This window comes from Schistocerca americana, chromosome 4, assembly GCF_021461395.2.
Source record: "Schistocerca americana isolate TAMUIC-IGC-003095 chromosome 4, iqSchAmer2.1, whole genome shotgun sequence".
NCBI lineage: Eukaryota > Metazoa > Arthropoda > Insecta > Orthoptera > Acrididae > Schistocerca > Schistocerca americana.
This window is the reverse complement of record NC_060122.1, coordinates 480,897,916-480,923,312: the sequence shown is the minus strand read 5'-3', so window position 1 is coordinate 480,923,312 and position 25,397 is coordinate 480,897,916. Positions and strand designations below refer to the sequence as shown.

General features: G+C 39.1%; 1 protein-coding gene across 2 annotated transcripts in view; it reads right to left on the bottom strand.

Moving 5' to 3' along the window:
* Nucleotides 1-25,038, bottom strand: part of LOC124612740 (phosphatidylserine synthase 2-like) — a 218,050-nt gene extending 193,012 nt beyond the window's left edge. For both annotated transcript variants that reach the window (XM_047141121.1, XM_047141122.1), the window contains exons 1-3: nucleotides 24,763-25,038; nucleotides 13,153-13,254; nucleotides 9,717-9,867 (exon numbers count right to left, since the gene is read on the bottom strand). In XM_047141121.1, coding sequence (XP_046997077.1) covers nucleotides 9,717-9,867; nucleotides 13,153-13,254; nucleotides 24,763-24,944 — 435 coding nt within the window. In that variant the 5' untranslated portion in view covers nucleotides 24,945-25,038. The remainder of the gene's footprint in view (nucleotides 1-9,716; nucleotides 9,868-13,152; nucleotides 13,255-24,762) is intronic.
* Nucleotides 25,039-25,397: the final 359 nt, after the last annotated feature.

Genomic DNA, 25,397 nt, shown 5'->3' with positions numbered 1-25,397 from the left:
TCTTAGATAAATGTGGACAACAGGGACAATTGGATAATACATTCTATTCCCTGTTTAAGTTTCCAGAGGAAATAACATTTTGCAAGGCCCATTTTTCTGAACAGTATATTTTAAGACAATGTGTACCTCTATTGATTTACAAGTATGTGAAAGATTGGAAACACACCATCAGTAATATACTGATATTGTTACAGACAAATTCAGTAAATGGTTTAAAGCTTTATAACAGTTAAAAGAAAATTTTTCTTGTGTGCTTGAGAAATAAAAGGTAAGTTTTGTTTTCATTTCACTGTTTTTATCCACCTTTCCTGCTTTTGGTACTTGGTATTGATGTTTTCTTTTTTGTGTTGAAGCATTTACAGTAGTAAGATGTAGGAACCTTTTTAAGAAATTAATGGTCAGTAGTGCAAGTTTGCTGGGCAGTTACTCAGAACTTATAGTGCTGAAACATATTTGTAACAAATTTTAGAATTCTTCATTAATTAATGCTGTGATAAATATTTCTTAATTGAACCTCTTTAACTACTGCTTATTCTCTTAATAATAGGCTTTTTTCCTCCAATGATCCAGCAGCTTGTATGATGTAAAAATTATGACATTATTCAGGAATATTTGTAGTCCAGTTTAGGTGCTACAATGTTATTTTTCTTTTGCTTCAATTATTTACACTACAAGCTTGTTTCGACTTACTCTCAGTTTCAAGTGTTGCATTTGGTTCTTATGAGCCATAAAACATGCTGGATCTTTTACATGTTGATAGATAACAATATAAGCATGTCAATTTAAAAGTCTATTTTTGACGTATGCGCCTGACAGTCGCTGCTCCTATCATGTTTTCTTGTCTGTCAGACGCAAACGTCAAAAATAGACTGAAAATATTACTGAATAAGTTTCTCTCTGCTGTAGTACAGTGTGCTATAGCTGTGTGTCAATTATTTTATTATGATGCCAGCCAAAATAATAACATAGCATGCCTAGAAAAATAAGGTAATAGAATTAAAATAAAAATAAAAACCTACAATGTAAGTAAACTAGGGGGGGATGCAACCCACAATGTTTTCATATTTTAGTTCATCTCCATACCACTTGAGGCACTGCTGTCGGTCTGTGTTTCCCACTTTTAACATGGGAGATGCGTTTCTCTTTTTTCTTGTTCTGTGGGTGGCCAGGTGAACAATCTCGGATGCTGCTCATTGCTATTGAGGCTACACTGAGGGCTCCATAGTATTGGAATGGGATCTTCCAATCTATGTCTAGTACACTAGTCAAAATTTTTGTGATGGGTTCATCTTACAAGATGATAATGCATGAGCACACTGTTCAGGAATGAAGTGAGGATAGTGCCTGCAATATCTGCCGACATGGATCTAACTAAGCAAGCTGGGATCCAGCTAAAACTTGTATTGTGTTGTTACATGAGCCCTTCGCACAACAGGATATCCTCAGGGAAGTCACTGCTAAAGAGTGGGATATGGACCTTACAAGCACCATCTTGAATAGACATTTTTTTTCATAAGGCTTGTTACTTCATTTGCTGCTTCCACTGAATCTAAGCACACACCTATTCACAGGTATGAAAGCAGTTAAAATTTATTGGAGCAGTTTATCTGGTTTGCTTTTCACCTAGACTCACACACAATCTAATTTCAGTTGTCTTGCTTTTCTGTTGAAGATTTATACGGTGTTCCTTGTACGTGCAATCATGCACAAATTGGAACCAGTAAAAGAGGCAGTAACGCATGAGGCAGGCAACACAAGGGTAGCTTATCCAGTCAGTACAGATACATCACTAGTAGCAGATCATCTTTTGTGATCAAAGGACCACCAAATATGATTTTCTGAAATGAAAGTTTTATTCCAGGTCAAGTCATAACTACGTAAGAACACAGAGATGCCATATAAATTCACAAACACAAGAACAAATTCAACAAGAAAGATAAACAATTCAAAGTAGACAAGTGAGGGCCGTGGGGTTACATAAAACAAACAGCACTAATTCGTGCTCCGAACTCCAGGATGGAAATAATCTCCAACTGCATTTTAGTGGGGTCATAAAAAGATGATTGTTATATGGATACAAATAAACAAATCAACAGTTCTTGCTATTGCTATCTTTAATGTGTTTGCATTTTTTCTTTGCTAAGCAATTAATATTAAATGTCCGCCCCCTTGGCTGTATGGTCCACGCGGTCACTGCCATGCAGCAGGCCCAGGTTTGATTCCTGGCAGGGTCCGAGATTTTCTAGGCTCAGGGACTGGGTGTTGTGTTGTCCTTACCAAGCACCAGCAATACCCACACTTTGACAGCTGCCACCCATTCCATACAAAGAAGCCCCTTCCGTACAGCCTAGCCACCCGCGGATGTCGCATCTGCAGTGACGAGGAGTACCTCTCAAAATATACTGAGGGTCTCACTGAAGCCTTCACTGACCATAATTATCCTCCCATCCTTGTACAAAAACAAATCTCCTGTGCCTTATCTTTCCAGTCTCCCACCACCTCCCAAAGTACCAAAGTCCGGCCACAGAGGAGCATTCCCCTCGTAGCTCAGTACCATCCGGAATTGGAGCAACTGAATTACATTCTCCACCAAGGTTTTGATTACCTCTCATTCTGCCCTGAAATGAGAAATGTCCTGCCCACTATCATTCCCGCCCCTCCAACTGTGGTATTCAGCTGTCCACCGAACCTACACAATATACTCATCCATCCTTACACAACCCCTGCTCCCAATCCCTTACCTTGTGGCTCATACCCCTGTAATAAACCTTGATGCAAGACCTGTCCCATACATCCTCCCACCACCACCTACTCCAGTCCAGTCACTAACATCACCTATCCCATCAAAGGCAGGGCTACCGGTGAGACCAGTCGTGATTTACAAGCTAAGCTACAACCACTGTGCTGCATTCTATGAAGGGATGACAACCAACAAGCTGTCTGTCCCCATGAACGGTTACCGACAAACTGTGGTCAAAAAACAAGTGGGCCACCCTGTTGCTGATCACACTGCCAAACATGATATCCCTCATCTCAATGACTGCTTCACAGCCTGTCCCATATGGATCCTTCAGCTTTTCTGAATGGCACAGGTAGGAACTTTCTCTGCAACACATCCTACGTTCCCGTAACCCTCCTGGCCTCAACCTTCGTTAGTCACTGTCCTCACCCATCCAGCCCCCTCCCTGTTCCCATTCCAGTGCTACACAGCCGCCACTTCACCGCCACACCCAGTCTTTTAATTTCTTTTTATTTCTCTCATTTCTGATACTTACCACCTTCCCCCCTCTGCACCTTCTCTCCTGCCCTCCATCTAAACTGCAACACTTCACTGTCCGCCACTCCCATCATACTATCCCTCCCCCTCCCTGCCCCAGCCTCCTCCTCACCCCCACCCAGTCGCCACTCCCATCATGCACTAGTGGTTTCAGTTCTCTGAGACTGCAAACGTGTGTGCAAGTTGCATTTGCATGAGTGTGTGTGTGTGTGTGTGTGTGTGTGTGTGTGTGTGTGTGTGCGCGTGTGTGTACTGTTGACGAAGACCTTAATGGCCGAAAGCTATAATTGTGTGAATTTTTGCTATGCCTACCGCGACTCAGCATCTCTGCGCTATATAGTGAGTAGCAACTTTCCTTCTCTGGAATTGTTACATTCCATCCTGGATTTTCCATTGTTTGATTACAATCATTTCTTCATCATTGACACACATCACCCAATCTAGTGTCAACTGAAAAGACATGCAACTCAGTGGACGAACTTCCCCAGAGGGGGACTCCCGGCCATCAATGCCATATGATTATCTCCTTTCAATATTAAATAATCAAAATAAACTATCAATGAGTACATATTGCTTAGCAAGAGAAAGTATTCTGTGCAGAAAATTATGCATACAACCATGACCTACATTCCAAAATCTGTATGTCACTAAGGGTACTGCTGTGTTTACAAAACACTTCATATTTTTATAAATTAAACAAAAATATCTTAAGTATTATATTTACCAAACAACAGACCATGACAATAATTGATTGAGAGTAAAATAAAATTTAACCCCCCATCAAAAAAAAAAAAAAACACACACACACACATGGGGGAGAGCATGCATGCACTCGGGACCTGAGTGTCACGCGTTTCAGCAATATTAGCGTATGTTTTCATAGTCATAGAAGAGTGACTGTCATCTAACTGCTCAAGGAAATTAAAGCTAACTGGGTACAATTATTTAAGTGGATTAGTATTTGCTATTACTATTGTGGGACACACATTTTGAGAAAGCTTTTGTTTCTTTTTAATCTAGCCTAACAGCTATCGAAAAAAGAAGTCATTGATTCAGTCAATGTTAGTATACTGAAGAATGTATATAGCAATGCTACAGCTTCTGTCAGATTTCTTAAGAACAGTGGAAAATTTAGAAGTGAAATAATAGTCAGACAAGAAAGTCCACATCATTAAAACTATTCTCAGCAGCAGTTGAAAATTATTGTTGTTGTTGATTGAGCTCAGTTCACACACTAAAACCTTTGCTTTCAATACGTCTTAATGACAGTAATAGTAGTCAACTATCTAAACATATTACCCAATAAACTATAAAAGTACTTTCAACAATTTTCTCAGAGGTGCATGGGTGGCTCACCGAAGTGGACAGAGGCGGCCACTCTGATACATTAAAATATTTTGATATGTATCAGAGTGGCTGGCACGCCATGCGAGTGCGTGCTGCCCCTACCCCTGCGCGTACCCCCCACACCCATGCCCCCCCCCCCCCCCACACACACACACACACAAAAGTTCTAAAATGATATTTGGACAAAGATTGTAAAATACAGAGTAAAATTAATTATGCATATCAGTGTCGCTGATTGAATGTAAAATATATAGGATGAACCAGCCACTCTGTTACACATTAAAATCTCCCATCTAACATCTTATGGGGTAATTCCAATTACTGAGAAATGTTTCAAATATAGAGTATGACCATTCTATTGTTATGGAAAACTGTGAGCAAATCAGTATTTAAACTAAGGATTGTAATTATATAAAATACAATCAGTAAAATATGTTTCTTTGCAATCTGATCTGAGCGGAGATTCAGGGAGAATGAATGTAAAGCCAACATAATCTCCTAGCTTAGATATGTGTGTGTCCAAAGCTTTAAAATCATACTTATGAAGTTGCTACTCATCATATAGTGGGGATGCTGAGTCGAGGCGCCTTAGGATTTTTATCTTTTTGGTGACGAAGAGGCACTTTTTCTGATTCATGTGGAGACCTACAGCCTGAACACAATTCAATACAGTTGTCAGGCAGCTTAGACATTCTTCAAACACCTTACAAAAACAAGTGACACTGTCATCCAGATAGCAAAGATACAATATCTATTTAAGGTGTTGAAGCAGCTTGTCCATCACACATTCGAAGGTGGCTGCAGCATGACACAGGCCACATGACATAACTATACACTTACAGAGGCCTTCAGGAACTACGAAGACAGTCTTTTGCCAGTCAGCCTCATAAACCTCAATTTGCCAGTAGCCTCTCTACACGTGCATAACTGAGAAATACTTTGCTCCTTTAAAGGAGTCTAAGGTGTCAACAATGGGCAGCAACTGATAGATGTGTTTCTTTATGATTTTGTTCTGTCATTGGTTGTCAATACAAAAATGCCTCGTGTCATTACTCTTCTCCACAACACCACAGGAGAGGACTTAGGACACTCTTAAGGTTCAATGATGTTATCTTGCAGCATCTTTTCTGCTTCCTCCCAGATTATCTGTCATTTGGCTGCTTACTTCCTTGTGAGTGATGGCTAATTGATGGATAATCCCCAGTGTTGATATGGTGTCACATCATGGACCGCATGGCCTGTCTTTTCTCCACTCCTGATTTCCACGCATCTGAAAATTGATGCAGAATGGCTATCACATGCCACCATCATTCCTTGGTCATGTTAGATTATAACAGAAATTCAATAGTGCATGCTGGAAAAAAATGCAACACCATCAAGGATGGTGGTGGTTGTTGGGATGTTTAAGGGGGACTAAACAGCTAAGGTCATCAGTCCCCCAACCATCAAGGACAAGGTCATTATACCGACAAGTGTGGTGACAGGTAGTTCATTGTTGTCGTAGTATATGAAAACAAATTCATGTTACAGTAAAGCGTGTCCAAACAATAGCATCAACACACTGAGTAATGCCCTCTGGCAGCAATGTGGGCATGTATTCTTATATGTAAACGACCATAAAGGCGTTGAATCGCTTCCCAAAGTAGACTGTCCCAGACATCTTCCACATTTTGTTGCAATTTCAAAATAGTTCTTGCAGGCATTGGAGAATGAGTAAGGTCTTCATTCATCATGTTCCATACATCTTCAATTGCGGAGACATCCAGTGATCTTCCTAATCAGGGCAGTTGTACACCACAAAGAGCATTGAAGAAATGGCAACAGCACAGGGATAACAGCATTTGCAATGCAGCAAGCACTGGTTACTTTACCTACCAGAACCATCAAATGTGATTGCGATATATAACTAATGGCCCCCGCACTGCGAATCCTGAGATGGGACCTGTGCTTCATGGGCTTATGCACTCTGGAATCAGTAGCTCACCAGGCCTACATCATACACATGCACGTCCGTCACTCACATACGAACAGAACCTACACTCATCACGGAAGACAAGAGAGTGCCATTCCACTCTCCAGCAACTCTTTCACAGCACCATAGCAGTCCTACTTGGCAGTGTTGTAGTGTCATTGGTAACCTGCCCAGGGGCACACATGAACTTAGTTCCACTGCACACAGCCAGTTTCCAATGATCCCTGGCGACACGGCAGGTGCTACACATCCCTGAATTTTGTCTCTGGATAATATTCAGTCGACCACTACTGTTCACACAATGCATCGATCTTGTGCACAACTGAAGCTGTTTGAACGGTACACGTACTCATTGGTGGTATATGGCTATACTCTAGAACTAATGTCATGAACACTGTTCACCTCTAAACTCAGCACAGTTACTGTCTGCAGAGTCAAAACACAGGGTGCACAGGCAGATCTCCTGAGCTCCATCTGATCGCCAATGATCATGATAAATGGATCAGTAAGGCCTCAGTACTGCACAATAAACCTAGTTTTGGTGCGGGCAGTGGCGGGTCAGACCTAAGCTGTTTTAGCTCCCCTGCTAAAATCAATCAAAACTCCTCAGTATGCACATATTGTACCCTGATGCTACTGAACACAGTGTTTGAGGCTGTTTCATTTTTTCCTGACATTGTAGCCCCCCCCCCCTGCCCTCCCTGCATAGTCCATTGTGATAGCAGAGCACAATTCTTTGTCAATGACACTAAACTGCCCCTCCAAGGTTGTTTTGGTTGTCCCTAAGCACATATACCTTTAGGAATGATTTGTGGCTGCTTGTGACAATGCTTCAAAGTTCTACTTGACTACCTAAAATTTTTATGATTGTCACTGGCAGGTAGATTTCTTGCATGAAACTGAATAGTGTATGCAACCAACAAATGCTTCACCAACAGAGCATTTTGATTGATGACTGTAACTCAAGTTATTGACGACAGTGGGCTATCTGAACTTACTGAAATAGCTTCGTCAGTCTAGAGTTCTGATCTTCCACCATCTATGAATGCTTCTGCCGCCTACAACAAGTCCCCTCCAAGAATAGCCTTACAAAACAATATTCCAATAAAACAACAAATCCAAGGGCTGCATTCTGTCATTGATAGTTATCTTACAATACATGTTCCTGTTGGCTGGACATATTTTCCATTTGCGATCTTCAGTACAATCTCTTCTGTATCATGGAACATAGTCTTCCATAGCAGACGACAATAAGCATTCACTATTACAGAAAAAAAAGCCACTAAATAGACTAGTGTCCAGACACGTTGGCTGTCAATGATGACATTGATGAGATTCCCTGACATCTTCGTGACTGTCATCCACAGAGGATTCTCATCCATGATGGCCTCACCTACATAGATGGTGACTGGCTTAATTTTCCTGAATTCAGCAGTTATGTGCGCAGATGGTTCTTTCGTACAGTGACAAAGAATGGGTATACCATGTTGGAGAGCAATTTCGTCAACGGTACTGTGACAGGCTTTGTTTCACATTTAGACTATAATTATCTGCAGTGAACTGGTATGAATAGGACTGTTGTGATAGTTGGCATCTTGCAGGATATCACTCATTAAAGAATGCCAGGATGCCACAGTGAAAACATACTGGCATGTTGTTGCCCATCCTCCAAATGTCTGTACGTATTGTACTCAGTAGAGGAGTTGGTTGATCTGTGCTGGTTGGTTACTGTGTTCTTCTTTGAAAGTTGGGGCATAAGTTTGAGTAGGCCGAGTCCATTCTTCATGATGCAGTCACCTAGAGCTAGAGATTGGTGCCAGAGATTGATACACTTCTTCTCTGAGATTCTCTTTTAGCTCATGGTGTATGGGGTCAACATGCATGGCTGCTTTCTGTTGTGCACTCAGTCTGAAATTTCTGACTGGTAAACACATCATCCCTCTTCTCTTATCATCTGGTGTATGTGAGAGGCGAGATCAGGGTGGTCTTCCACAAGTGGAACAGAGCAACAGTCAGAAGTCATATCTCTTGTCTCTGTTTCTTTTCTATTGAATTTCCTTGAGTCATTGGCACTACTTGATGAGCTCTGTCACAGTGGCGTACTTCACCTAAAGAGATCGAATAATGTCTTCTACAAGTCTTTCATCATGTGCGAGATTTGGTCAGCTTCTATAATATTTGGATTTACACTCAGGCATGGGGCTAAAACACTGTTTATGTATGTCTGTATTGTTTCCTCACAATGTTGGGCACTATTCTTCAATTTTTCTTCCATCAAGTGGCCTTTCTGCTGATTGTTGTCAAATATTTTCTTCATTTCGGACTGGAATTTGTCCCAACTAATGAGCTTCTCTTAGTTTTCACTGAACTACCGCTGGAGTGTGCGGTTCCAGTAAATGTATACATGTGCCAAACACATCTTGCCCACTCACCCATTGTACTTGGCAACTCGATCAAATCTCTTCAGCCATTTCATCAGGTCTTGACCATCATCTCCAGGAAACACTGATGGGTGCCTGATGAAAAGCTCACTTACTGCTGTTTCGAAATCCATCTATCTCCTCAGTAATTATATCTTAGGAATGTTGTAAGTCTTGCATTCTGGGACCTGTCTGTGTAAGCAAAGGCTTTTAAACTACATAATTGGAGCCACAGTGAGGCAGAGGTTTTTGTAGTAGCCAGTGTCTCCACCAAACAATATCACACTGAAACCACAGTCAAGCCCATACTCAAAGGCAGGACATCAAAGAAGTACCCTTGGACTTGAAAGCATGTTTATCACTGACACCAATCTAAAGTCAGAATGGAACTAGCTTGAGGACAAAGGTGCAGCTATTTACACAAACATCGAATATTCCAGAAGGCTGGTATTTATACAAACATCAAATATTTCAGAATATATAAACATTAAGATATTTCAAGAACATTTCAGAAACTATAAATACTAACTAACATATAATTGCCAGCAGTTGGGTCTGAACTGGTGACCCCAGTATGCCAACCAGCAATGCCAACCACTACGCCACACTACTTGCATCATAGCCAACGGTAATATTGAAATACAAAAAGATAAGTTCAAGAAAAAAATAACATTTTAAGTCACTATTTAAAACACCATACCTGAAATAACATAAATATCAGGCCCAGTTCATAAACAATACTGCAGCAGAATGTGAACCTCCAGACAGCAGGGTGAGGACGTTGAAACACACCGTCCGGGGTAACAGTGACCCCCAGGAGAATGAAAACAAGCACACATGCTAAAATCCCCCTGAAAGAATGTTAGTAATGTGTTAATAATAACCAAATCCTCAATTTCAAGTTACTGTTCTTATTGATAGCATTACTAATATTAATTTTCCATGTCATAATGATAAATAAAGGACCACAGTGATATTACTGAGCCATGCAAAAACAGAGCATTATTCCAAAACATATTTCAGCCTAAAATACCTCAACTGCTACTACTACTACTACTACTACTATCACAGCCACCATGACGACGACGACGACCACTACCACCACCACCACCACTTCACTGTGCAAAATTGCCTTTTTTTTTTTTTTTTTTTTAGTACGAGCGTATGAGTATGCAGTTAGTTTGTATGTGTAAGGGGGTTGGGGGCTTACAGTTAGTTTGGGGGATGATTTGTTTCATGCTAGGAATATTTCCTGTAAATTTTCAAAAATTTAGATATTTTTGAAAAACTGAAAGGAAAACTTGGATTGTTAGGGCAATGCATCTATTTTTATTTTATTTTGCCTCTTCCATTGGAGTTTGCATTATATGGCAGGGAAGTGATCCCTGAATGGTCCATAATGCTTGAGAAGCATTCACAAATAAGCCAATCCCAAGTAATTTCCATGCATGTGGCAGCAAATAGACTGACATCACTGGTATAAATTTTTTCGGAGTAAACAAACTAAGAACATTCTGCCTTTGTGAGTGTATTGTGGATATTTTAATAACAATGATGGACAGTGATCTTCAATGGAGCTGCACCAAGGCACTCCGGATCTCATGCAGAAATTTTCATTGTGTGCACTAAAGCTTATGTCAGGTTGTGGACATAAGTTAACTGTCATGTGAGAATCAATTTGTTAAATAAGATGACTGAACAAGTTGTGCAAGATTTTTTATCAGAAAAAGATGAAGTAAAGAATCATTTTGTCAACTTCTCATTGCTTCATATCATCTTGTTGGGCAACACAGTCAACTTACAAGTGATCTAGCCTCATACAGTTAATATTTGGCCTCTCTGATGGTCAACACCACTTCTATTGGTCAAGTATTAATCTGCCCTTGTGTTGTTATTTACATCCACCCTGGATTTCCCATATGCAACACTTTTCTAAAATAAAAAAAATCTGAATGTAAATTACAACACAAATATGTCATTTCTGAAATGAAGATACCATAAATTCTTAAATTACATTTACAAGCCTATGGCTTGCTAAATTTCAATAGTTACTATCTACTAGATATTACACCTAATAGAGATTAACTTTACGTCTACAGTAAGCAAATAACTGCCTAGGGCTTGTGATATCTTCTTTACTCCCTATTTCACTCAAGGATGGTACAATACTATCATTGCACTTTTACAGTTACAGAATCTGAAGCATACATGAATAATGCAATATTTGTTCAATGCTCGTCAACATGGTCTGCATTCCTTACTGCCTTCCGTAGTGAAGGTTAAAGTTGTTACTTTTCTTGCGAAGAAGCTGTGAATCAGTGTGAGAGTTGTATTTTGATATCAGGGCAGTTCATCCCGCAAAAAGCAAGCTTTCTGTAATATTGTATAACTTCAGGCTTTGAAATGCAATGCCCACAGTAACTGCAGTGAAATGTGTGCTGAAGACAGACTTACAACCGCAAAACATCTTTTAGAAACTAGTTTAAATCCTGCTTCAGTGCAACATGTTTTAATATGTAATAGAGCACATCAATGTATACTAGTGGCAAAGTCTACATCGTAATTCTCCTGCTACATCCGAGGTAGATCTAATGTTACATGACTATCCAATGATGACTTCCAAGAAAACTGTGACTGCAAATTTGTATTCTGCAACAATACGTGATAAATAATTACCTGTGTTCTTAAATAATTTGCAGTTCCTTTAATCAAATATGGAAAAGTCATTTACAATATAGTTGTGAACAACATCTGAATATTAAATGTGCAACTGTTGGAAAAGAAATAGTGTCACCCCCACTAAGAAGTACTTAAGTGAGTGACATATTACTGCAGATTAATTTGATAGCAACATCAAATGGTCCCCGCCATAATGAATTACTGGATTCAACTATTTTCACTGTCAGGACATATTCCATGTAGCAATTAAAACCTAAACATGAAAATTTTTCATTCATTTTTCTTGTCTTCATCTTCATTAAATGATGAACCAGTAATGATACATCAAGAAGCACAGCACCCAAACTAAAGGCAGTTTAACGTCCCATTTGTAATTAATGGTGTGCTTCCAGGTAGTCTGTGAGTTGTTGTTTACATTTTATGTGCAATATTTTGACCACCAACCTAGTCATCTTCAGCAGGTGCTGCAAGTTTTGCTGTTATGTGAACTCACTGCCCAGCCTACAACCATACTGTGAACTATTGTTGGTCTTGCATCACTATTTATAGTTGAGTTCAATTCATGATGCCCACTATGTCCTATGATGATGTTTTGTTTTCTAGAGCCCACACAGATATTCCATGAAAAACAAATTTTCTTAGCATTTTGCAGCTCTGGCGGATGCAATGGCCAGTGAGATCTTAGTAAATTGAGTGCTAGACTCCAAGCCTTGTTTAAATTGAAACCTCCATCGTGGTGCATTGAGTTTTCTGAAATCTTTATTCTGGCACACTCCTTAATTATGCTGTCCCAAAAGCTTGGCATTTTCACTACAATACTGTTTTCACATTTGGCTTCTTGATTAGATTTGAGGCATATTTGGCAACAGATAACTTATTTGGCTGTTTTAAGCAGGTGTGTCACTGACGTTCCTTGCATTTTGTAATGGAATTGGTCAATGCACCTTTTTTTTTGTCAGTTACCGGTAAACCTGATGCAACTTAGTTCACAACACAATCCAGTGAAATCGAAACTGTAATTCCCCATTTACTACAATTTTGATGTTACAACCAAAATGAACACATATCTTATATACAAAAATAAAGCATGAAGTTAACATAAGATTAATTATCTTATGCATTTTCAGTGTGTTTCTCTTATGTCCACATTGAAGTCATGAACAACTAAAATTCGAATTATGATCATACTTATTGTCTCTTGTATAATTATTCTGAAAGATACATTAACAGCACACCATTAATCAATCATACCAAGAAAACCTGAGAGAGTTCATCATTTTTGTAATAATTTAACACACCTTTCAAACTCATGTATCTGCAGCTTTAAACTACTTACATCTGAGAGCTTATCTAGTATGCTGTTGTACACCAATTTTAGAAAATTGGAAACATAACTAGTGTAGTAACAATTATTATTGTTGAGACAAAGAATTCATAGACTAGTCAGAATATCTTACCTTTTGGTGTTGTATGTTGTATCATTGGAAACAGGCTCAAACACAGCCACATAAACCAATGAGCAGATAAAAATAAAAAGAACAGTAAGTGTATGCGCTCTCCTGTGAACATAAGATAAAGAATAAAACATTCAAGAACATTTATCACGGACACAGATAAATAAAACACACACACACACACACACACACACACACACACACACACACACACACACAATCAGAAGATGCCTTTTAATATAAGTTTAGGAATAAAAGAATGTACAAGCTCTCTTAGTGGAAATGCAACTATATAAATATTTAAAAACATTGAGAAATGGTTCAAGCAAGTGGATTTATCATTAAATTTTGACAAGACTCAGTAAGCTACATGCAATTCAGTACCTCTCATAAACCTGCAGGATCTATAACTAGTTTATTCAAACTATGAAATAAATGAAAAATAGTTTTCAGTTTTTGAGACTACAAATGGATCATAATATGAACTGGAAGTCTCATACAACAGACTTAAAGACAAGCATTATTTCATTTGGCTATGTATGAGTACAGTTGCTGGTCATTGAAAAATGACGTATGTTAAGAGTTCCAATTGGTGTTTGTAAGAGGACATCCTGTATACACACATATTTTGCCAGATATGTCCGATAATGTAATTTATTGTCAAAACTGTTTCTCTCTTTTCATAACAACATAACAATAAGACCCACAACAACCTGTGTTAAGTCTCAATACAGATGTATTCAACAACCTGACAGAGTATATTGGGGGTAATATAGTTGAGTTTAAAAATAAATTAAGGAACATTCTTATATAAGAACGTAGGTTTCCGTGGCCAGTGTCATAATGATTAAAATTCTTCTGGGCATTATGCCGCGTCATTGCTAAAAAAACTAACAACAATAATAAACAAACTGACGTTTCGGCCGAATTGCAACAGCCTTCCTCAGGGCATGACTGGTTTTGCATGGGGATAGGTGCTTCTATTTATTACGGACTGTTGATGTCTGACGTCACTGTTGTAAAACTTTTAATTGGCCCTCTAATATGATTGGCTAGTCATGACGTAAGGGAAGATGGAAGGAAAGAGGCTAATTATGGGTGTCCATGTCATCAATGACTTTAATCATTATGACACCGGCCACAGAAGCCTACGTTCTTATATCAATGACCTGTATGGGCAGGAAATCTACCAACACATATGGAAACTGGAGCTGCTGAGGAAGAGGAAGGTGAAACTGCCGAATGATTTGGCGTTCCTTAAAAGGTGTCGAGATCATCATGTCATCCCGAAATTCATCAGGGTACAGCTTCAAATCGATACGAGAAGAGCAAGAACCATTTACTATTGGGCCAGCCATGCATTATTAAGGGAGAGGATACAACACCTCCAGAGCTTCATAGACTACATCAACAGGCAACTGTACAGCATGCATTTATGGCTGTCAACTACGTTATCAGCGAAGGACTGGGATAACATTGACCGAATAACCCACAACCAGGCCTGCATGGAGGAGGACTTGGTCAGCAGTCAACAGAAAAAGAAATTTGAGGAGCTAATGGGAAACAAACACTATTCACAGCTAAGTCTGGATACAGCTCATACCGTGGTTAACATCTCGACACAGACCATCAGTGAGGCAGCGACATCAATTCTGTCCAAATGGTTAAACTTCGCAGTTATGCCCACAAAGATTCCCACAGAAGAGATCATTTAATCTGTGGAGGCGTCACTCCACCAAGTACATTGTGTTGAAACAGAAAATATAAGGCAGGAGACTGTAAGAATTTTACAAACAGCAAAACCACCCAGAGCCAAATCACACATGAAGAAAGACAGGCCATAAAGGAGCTCAGGAATAACAAGGATATTGTGGTCTTACATGCGGACAAAGGAAACGCTACGGTTCTGATGGACACTTCTGAATATGAAAAGAAGATGGCCGAACTACTAAGCAATCCCATTTACAGAGTACTAAGGAGCGACCCGACAGTGAGGATAGGCAGAAATATGAAGGCCCTCATAAAGAAATCGAGAATTGATCCTGACACAGCCAAGAGACTAATCACCAAGGTGCCTGTTCCTCTTAGAATCTACAGAGTACCTAAGCTCCATAAGGAGGGTTATCCGCTGAGACCCATAGGAAATGGAATTGATTCACCTACGTATTATGTTGCGAAACATCTGGCACCTAAGTTATGCCACCTTGTGGGACAAACGGACTCCTACGTGAAAGACTCTTCCCACTTCCTACAACTGATTAGGGAACAGGGAATAAAGCCATCAGACATTATGGTCAGTTTTGACATCAAGTCTCTCTTCACTAACGTACCTATTGAGGAGACTATGCGCATTCTACAGGATTGGATCCCAACAGATATCTGCGATCTGGTGCACTTATGCCTGTCATCTACGTACTTCACCTGGCAGAGAAAATATTACGAACAGTTAGATGGAGTGGCAATGGGTTCCCCGCTCTCCCCTGCAGCTGCAGACATCTTCATGGAAGCCTTTAAGCAAACGGCCCTGGCCCCTGCTCTGTTACTTCCCAGTTGTTGGCTACGATATGTGGACAACACATTCATTGTCTGGCCTCACAGTGAAGTGGAATTGGGAAACTTCCTCCAGCAATTAAATAGCCTGCACAAAAATATAAAGTTCACACATGAGACTGAAAACAATGGTACCATGCCGTTTCTGGATGTGGAAGTATACAGAGCTGCCGAAGGTAAACTGGGACACAAAGTGTACCAGAAACCAACGCACACTAATTGGTACCTGCACGCGGAGAGCCACCACCACCCAGCTCAAAAGTATTCTGTTCTGCATACATTAACTGCCCGAGCCTACCGGATAAGTGATGAAAATAACATCAAAGAAGAATTAAAGGAACTACAACACACATTTGGTGCCAACGGCTATGATGACATCATCATAATAAAGGTAGCTAAAACCAAAGGGAGCAGAACACAAAGGAAAGCAAAGAAGAGAAGCTTCCACTGGCACACTTACCATATATAAAAGGCATCAGTGAACGGCTAGGCAACGTCCTCCGCCAACAAGGTTTCAAACCGATTTTTTGAAGCAGTCACAGGATCCACAAAATGATAGGTCCCAACAAGGATGTAGTCAACAATCTTAACACTGCAGGTGTTTACGAACTACGGTGTGAGTGCGGAGCTGCCTACATAGGAGAAACAGGGAAACCTATCAGCTTACGAGTAGGAGAACACGAACGCTATGTACAACTACAACAACATAATAAATCGGTGATAGAGGAACACCACCGTGACTGTGGACAACCTATCAGGTTCCAGGAAGCCTGAGTATTAGCAAAAGAATCATGGATGTGAGAGCACAAAATACGGGAGGTGATCAAAATTATTAAGCAACCTGACAACATCAACAGAGAAGATGGCTACAAACTCCCAGCGTCCTGGCTGCTGGTCATCCCAGTCCAACAGGCCGCGAGCAGTCGCAGGGCAGAAGCTACACACGACACGGACGTATCTGCACAAACAGCTGTAGAGCAACTGTCAGTCCACTCCCGCGAACACCAGGAGGTAAGCTTGCTGACCAGAAGCCGAACGCTGATTGGCAGACAGCTACCAATCGTTGACGACATGGACATCCACAATTAGCCTCTTTCCTTCCATCTTCCCTTACATCGTGACTAGCCAATCATATTAGAGGGCCAATTAAAAGTTTTACAACAGTGACGTCAGACAACGATAGTCTGTAATAAATAGAAGCACCTATCCCCACGCAAAACCAGTTGTGCCCTGAGGAAGGCCATTGCAACTTAGCCAAAACATCGGTTTTAGTTTATTATTGTTGTTAGTTTTTTTAGCAATGACGCGGCATAATACCCAGAAGAATTTTAATCATTATAAGGAACATTCTGTTGTGCAACTACTTTCACAATGTCAAAATAGTCATATTAGGTACTAATAAATCAATATCAGCACTGTACTGTTGTAATTATTCACAAAGTCAGTCTATTGTAATGCACCTAAATAAAATGTGAATTTTTGATTGTATCTCACATCAAACACATATCCCCCAGTGAGATCCACGAAATGATTCACATTCCCAGATTGTTATGAAAATGAAGGTCTTAAATAATCAGCACTTCATAACAACAAATTAACTGAGCAGTGTTTTATAAGTGTAATGAAAACAATGTGCTGCAAGACAGACAAAAAGGGTAGATGTCATGGGGTAAGCTTGTTATTTGTGTTTTGCAAAAAGTGATTATGAAATAGTGGAAGTTGATTACAGAACATCTTACAGCAGTGTCATCATGGACATAGCAATTTTACACTTCTGTGTTAACACATTTACTCACTGATGCTAACTAACAATAGTGAATTTAGAATGAACAGTGAAATTTACAATCATAATAGTAAAAGTAATTTCCATACAGATTGTTGCAGTCCCTGTCTAATGTACAGACTAGTTTATATTCTGAAGTAAGGTCCTTATCAGATTACTTGCAGACATCTAACAGGAACTTAAAAATCCTCACACATTCAAACCTGAAGTACACAAGTGACTTATTAGACCCTCATTTTATACCTCATCAGGATTTTTTTAAATTTAGCAGAATAATTTAGAATTAACATTAAAGCTAATATTCAACAGATTTTAACATATAGACAGCGTGTAGTATTCCATGAAAAGTTCAGTTACACAAAAGCTTAGCTGAAGTATTATATCATGGGTAGTTAAATGAAAATGACAGATGGAAAAAAGTAAGTAAACTGTTTATTATGTTAAAGAAATTACGTAATTGTTAATACGACTATCCCACTGTGAGACAAGATGGTCAATGCCTTCATGGACAAATGTATGTGGTTGCCTACAGAACCATGATCGTGCACAAATGTGCACCTCTTTGGTCAAAGCAAGTCCACGGCCATAAATGTCTTTCTTCAAGGCTCCAAAAAATACAGAAATTGCATGGGTAGAGATTGGGACTGTATGGAGGATGTGTTACAAGTTTCCCAGTGAAACTACTGCAGTTTAATCGAAATAACCTTGGAAACAAGTGAGTGGAAATTATCCTGCAACAGAATGATGCCGTTCATCAGCATCGCTGGGCCTTTGGACTTGATGGAATGCTTCAACTTTTACACAGAGTCCACATATTACTATGTGTTAATTTTGGTGCCTTGTTCCAGAGTGTCAATGAGTAGCATGCCTTTGCAATCAAAGAAAGAGATCATCATGATTTTGCTGAAGCTGATGTGCCTGTTGTTTAAACTACGTTACAGAAGTTTTGCTGGGAAGCCCTTACACATCCACCTTACAGTCCCGAGCTCATCCTATGCAAATGTCCATATTTTTGGAGGCCTGACGAAAGACATTCTTGGCTGTCAATTTGCTTCTGATGAAAATGAGCAAGCCTGGGTACAATCATGGATCCATAGGCAACTGAAAATATTTTGCCACAAAGGCGTTGACTATCCTGCCTCACAATGGGAAAAGTATATTAACAGCCACAACAGCAATTACTTCTGTTTAATTACTTTTTCGATTTACCTAATTTTCATTTGACTGAGCCTTATATAAAAAAAAGAGGTAGGTGAGTAGTGTAACAGAAAGTGTGGTGCCTTTTTTCATGTAGCTGCTCTTTTGCATGCATGTTTGGGCAAGGCGGGGGGGGGGAGTGAGGGTGTAATGAGGGAATTCCCATAACTATTAATATAAATAGATTAGCACTTGTTGTGGTTGATTGTTAGTATCCTTTACAAAAGTAGCCAGTAGTGGCTGCTTCATGAAGACACTTGTGGAACTCTAAGAGCAAATGAAAGAAAAAATAGTGAAGGTGTAACATTCATCTATTTTCTAATTGTTGCCAAAAGCCTTTTTAGGCCACATACTCATAACTCTTCAGAGAAAAATCTCGGGTTATGGCACCTCTCTCTCTCTCTCTCTCTCTCTCTCTCTCTCTCTCTTCCACATGAAGAATGGTACAAATTTAGTACTAGCAAGCAGAGTCAACCTATTTTCACCATTAGACAAATGTTGAAATTGAACAGTATTTAATAAGCAAAGGTGGTCCCCCAACATAGTATCCCTCAAAAACCCATAAAGATCATTAAAAAAGGTAAATGAATGTGGAAAATGTCTTAGCTCTGCATAAAAAACTGGCAATTGTTCCTGCATATATGCCACTTCCCAACAGAATTTTTATTCTTGTTCATAGTCTTCCTGCTTAACACAGTTTTGACTGAGATTTCTACTTACCAGTATTTAATCTAGATATGGGCTAGTTTTATTTATATTTATTGACTTTTTGTCCAGTGAGAGTCTACAGTCATCCTGTGTTCAGAAACAAAAGAGCCAAATATCTAATAACACTTCCTTTGTGTCTGTTTAGGAGTTTACAGGCACTAAACTATTAAATTTTGCTGGAAGGAAGATGGGTTTCATGTCCTGGCAACAATAAAATAGTAGAAGATGAAGCACAAGTTCAAACTAACAGAAAATGGGGAAGATACTCAATCATATCCTTTTAAAAGGAACCAATCAGCCTTCGCCTTTGTAGGCTTAATTTTGGGAAACCAAGGAAAATCTATACCTATATGGCCGTATGATAATTTGAATCGAAGTCTGCCCCAATGCAAGCCCACTGTCTAAGCTATAGTGTCATCTCGCTTAGTGATCTTGCTGGAGTTTGGCTACATGCACTTTAAATGTATCTATGTTTTAATTAAGCTGTTAGTCAATGGACCAACACAGTTATTTATAAGTTCTCTAGTGACTTTGTGATGCACCTGGTGTGGCTCCATGCATGAGAGGATAAGTGTCAACCTACAAATCAGAGCTTCAGTTTTGATTAATTCTACTTTTTCGCAGTATCAAAAGTTAAATTCACTTGAGAAAATTACAAAATTCTGAAACAGTTGCTTGCCAGTACTTATCTTCATGAGGGCAAATTCTTAATACAACTGACACACATATTTAAAAGTATAAGCAACCATTCCAGTTCCTCACTTGGCAAAAAATGAGTGTTGGGTAGGGAAGGTTTTTTTTTTTTTAAAAAAAAAGGAAGGTCTCTCTCAGACCCACAATGATAGCAGCTGACAACAGCATCCTGGGGTCTCTGTGAGCTGCTCTTCCTTCTTAATCTTCCCCACCCTCTTGCTCTCCCCTAAAAAGAAACTAATAACTATGTATGGTAGGATAGTTTCCTGTATTTTTATATGTGTACCAGCAGTACTAAGAGTCTCTCCTCCTCAAAGTAATTACTGGCTAGGATTTTTCCTGGCTCTTATCACTTCTTTCGTCTTGATCAATTACTAACACACATGAAAAATGCAAAATGTACCATAGTTTGGAGTTTTGCCAAATGTCAACTAAGCTCAGGCAGGAACTGTTAGGAGTTGTACTACATGCCAATGGCGTGGTACTTCGTGTATCCAAACTGTCAAGATTCACAAAAAAGTAATTATAGCAAATTCCTTGGAACCATGCACAAGAAGTAGCTGCAAGGTAGGATAATGAATAAAATTATTAGTACGGGACAAAGGTGGTTCCATTTGCAACTGTGGGCTACAGTGCCATTGTTTGGGCACACAAGCTATGAGCAAGCAGATCTGCCGCTAATATGAGAAAGAACAGTGAGGAATTAGAGAATCATCAACAGATCTTTTAGTAATAATGAATTAAGAATTTTTAGAATGTTTGCAGAGGCCGAATTCCTGAGACGCAAGAATGAGAATGTTTCAGTTTCTTGCTGAAGTAAATGAAAGGCTTCATAAAACACATTTCAAGCCAAATAGAGGACTGGTTCACTACCTTACTGCATACGAGCCATATCCCACATACCTGAACAGAACTGGTATGAGAGCAATGACCAGCTGTGAAAGAGACAGTCCAAAATGAAAAACTAAATACAGAGTCAAGCAGGAACTGCTGCGTATTTACTGAAATTGTGAAACAAGAAAGCGAAACTGGCACACCATGTCTTATGAGAATGTTAGCTGGAAGACATAACAAGGACTACTAAGTAGGCTTTAAGAGGTAAAACTGTTTATGACGTAATTGCACTAGAAGAGAACTTTGATACCCTAAAACTTATTGTTGATGATACAGTAAAGAGAAGTAATTAACCTACACATGACAATACTCTATTTAACTGTCAGCAACCATAAGATTATCATATGTAATCATAGTAGAGGTAATTGTATTACTAATGTGATATTCAGTTGTAGTAGTTGTGTCATTGCTGTTGTGGAAAGTAACACTAGTGCAAAAATCAACTTGCCCTTTTCTCATATTATATTCTGTGAATTATGGATGAAGGGCAACAGGTGGATTCATATTCTCTTGTTCTCTATATACATAAATAATCTGATGGATTGAACAAGCAGTAACCTGTGGCTGTTTGCTGCTGATGCTGTAATATAAGGAGGGAGGTATTGGTGACTCTGGAACAATAGAGGATGACTTGAGAGAATTTATAATTGGTGTAATGAAGGGCAGCTAGCTCTAAATGTAGAAAAATGCAAGTTAATGCAGATGAGTAGGAAAAGCAATCCTGTATAGTTCAAATACAGAATTAGTGGTGTGCTGCTTGACACATCATGCTGATTAAATATCAAGGCATAACGTTGCAAAGTGATATGAAATGAAACACGCAGTTAAGACCAGTTGTAGGGTACTTCGGTTTCTTGGCAGAGTTTTAGAAATGTGTAACTCGTCTACAAAGGAGAACAGATATAGAACAGTAGTTCAACCATTTCTTGAGTACTGCTTGAGAGTTTGGGATCACCAGAGTGGACTGAAGGAAGACACTGAGCAATTAACAGGTATCGAGCTAGGATTGTTATCATTACCGACAGGTCCAATCAGCATGTGAGTATTATGGAGTTATTCCATGAACTCAAATTGGAATCCCTGGAGGGATTTTGTGTAGGGTCCACAAATGCAAGGTAATAGAAATTAGAACTTGTACAGACATATTTCGACAGTGGTTCTTTCCTTGCTCCATTTGAGAGTCCAACAGGAAAGCAAATGACTAGTACTGGTACAAGATATCCTCTGCCATGCACTATATGGTGGCTTGTGGAGTGTGTATGTAGAGGTAGAGGTGGTGGTGGTGGGAGGACTTTTTATGTATCTCATAGTTATTCTGTTTGTTGTTACTGTAGTAGTATGTGCTGCTGTAACAGTACTGACAGCAGTAGGCATAAAAATAACTGTAAAATTGATCAAGATAATTTGAAGTAACAAAAATCTATGGATCTTTTTCTGTTGCAGTAAAAGAACAGCCCTCTGACAATGGAAAAAACATGACTCACAAAAACTATATGTAAGTTAAAGTAGGTCAATGTATAGGCAGCTCTCTAAACGTTATAGTGATAGTAGTATAAAGAAATGACAATAAGGAAAAAATTAGGCACTGTAAATTTAATTCAGTGTTCAGAACAGGAAAAAGGAAAACAATAAATAGAATAATGTGAAGTAATGTAATTCTGTATTTAATGGTCCATTGGTGTCACCAAGAAAATAGGCTATGATGAATAAATAAACAAACAACAAACTAATAAATAATCCTTATTAAACAGTAGGTCAAAGTAACTGGATTGATAAATCCACCCACAAGATGAACAAGGGCAATGCGACACCACTTAAAATAAGGCTGTGCCTAGTACAGCTTTGTGGTGTACAAATCAACCTTCAGTAACAACTGCAATGAAAGCACAGTTGAAAGTATGTGGAAAATGTGGAAAATTACTGACATACACTATGAACATCAAATACTGCATGGTCTTTAGCTGTGGAACAAGTACTCAGTATTACTGACATTTACAACTATTGTGCAGTCCATATAGCAGTTTTATCAGCAAGAAAGCTTCAATCGGATTACATTTGTTTGTTTGTTCACCCAGGGCGCATCTTTCAGTGATATTTGATGTGCCATCATTATACAATGAAAATAAATAGCTCAATAACTCACTCTCCCTCAAGCTTTATGAGGGCTATGAGGTATTCCTAAACGTATTTTTCTGAAATTTTAAGCAAACAAATTCAGGGAATCTTTAAAAGAGTGTCTTCAAAATATAGGAAATTCAACATAAGATCAGTAGTGTTACTTGCAAAAGGAATTTACTTTTGGTGCTTTATAAAGCTGAGGCATATGTCATGAAGAATATTTTTCTTCTATAAAGACAGACATTTTATTCGAGAGGTAAAGTGGAATTCTGTTTATGAATACAAGCTGCATCTGCCTCAAGTGTACATAGTAATTTTATTAGCCTTCCTTGAGCCAATTTTGGGGAGCATCTGGATATCCACATGAGTAACAAAGGCATTCACCTGCCCATCCTGTTACAAAATGTGAATAAGCACAGTCCAACAGACAGAAAGCCCACTGCAATCAACTGTAAAGGTAGTTTTCATTTTACTATGGGCACGTGAGACTTTTCCTTTAAAAAAGTCTGTCGAGGAAAATGTGCAACTTAATAGTATGTAACCCAATTACAACACTAGGTACGAAGGAGCAATAACAATATTGAGAAAAAGACTACAGCACATAAACATAAGATACTGCCAGCACCAAGGCCAATCAGATTGCTGTAAACATTTGATGAACAGATATTGTAGGAGAAGTTGTGGTATTACAGTAGCAAAAACATTTATTTGCGCTTCTAAAAGGTGCATGCCACTCCACCCTCCCCAAAGCTGGCCATTTTACAAACAGAAGCTATCTGCTGAAGTACAGTTCAATTTGAGCCCATTACTGCTACTCACTGTACAAGGGTTGAGATACAAACACTCAGTTTTGAAGATCCTGAAATTTTCGCACTCCTGGTACACAATGCAAAAAAGGAGTATCGGGGTTTAATACTGTATTGATACTGTTCTTAGTCATTTACAAATCCAATACAATTTATCTGAATAACGGAAAAAATCTATATTCATATGTGGACATTTGAATGGCGGTGAAGCAGGGATTCTTATGAAAGAAATCTGCATCTACACCTACACTCTGCAACCTACTGTGCAGTGCATAGCAGAGGGCACTTCCCATTGTACCTGTTATAAGGATTTCTTCCTGTTCCGCTAACATGTGGAGCGCAGGAAGAATGATTGTTTGAATGGCTCTTTGCGTGCAGTGATTATTCTAATCTTATACTTACAGCCCCCATGTGAGCGATATGTATGGGATTCAGTATATTCCTTGAGTAATAACTTACAGCTGGTTCTTGAAATTTTGTTGCGAAACTTTCTAGCAAGTGCGTTAGTTTTAATACATGAATAACACCAAAGAAAACTTGTTTCGAGTTAAGAAACTACAATTAGATACCAGTGATGTGGATAGTGGCCGGGAGAGGAGCGGATTAACCTACACCGTGTTACACACACAAAAAAAAAAAAAACTGTGTAATGCAGTATAACACCCATAACAGATAGAGTGATACCATAACAAACAACGCTAAGATGACCCAACTACCACATGCCAGTAAGTCCAAAATTCGTTTAACAGCAGACAGTGATCGAAATACCCCTGCAGGGAGGCTAAGGCAGTTTATTGTGAAAATGTGAATAGCCACAACCGCTCATTCAGTTTATACTGGTACATTTAAAATGAAAGCACATACCAGAAAAACGTCAATGTGCCATCATCTGAAAATTTCTCTACGGGAGACGTTTGCGAACATTTCAGATTAGAGGAATTAACACCTTTCTCGTATGTTTTAGCAGATAGATGAGCGTCTTGCAAATCATTCGATGTCTTGGAATCCAGTTCTTTCAGTTTCACAGATTTTCTTAGGGTTGCCATTACTTATTCTGTTTGTCTTTCGAAGGTTTTCGGCTCTTTAACATCTTCCGTCACTCAGACATCGCCGCGCACTTTCTGCATGCCGCAAAAACAAACAACGTAGTTCCTTTGCCGTATGAATTCCAAAGATGTAAAACTCCTTCCACATATATCGACATACAACAAAAACTTTTTAGAGCTGAGGGCTAGATTTTCTTTCACTGTGTTTAACAGTTCGTTGGTGGAGATGTTCTGACAGTGCAAATATGTTTATTTTCTCTGAAAACTAAAGAGCAGCGCGCGGTTCCCCCACGTTTCCCTTTTCATGTTTCTCAAATTCTCAGTATGGTATGTTTCACGGCGCAGGAGTCAAACGAATACTCGAATTGCATCTATGGGAGACAGCGCAACCAAGTACGTAAGTTTTCTTAATTCAGAGAAAATTAAATTTCCTTTTAACTACCCATTTCCTTA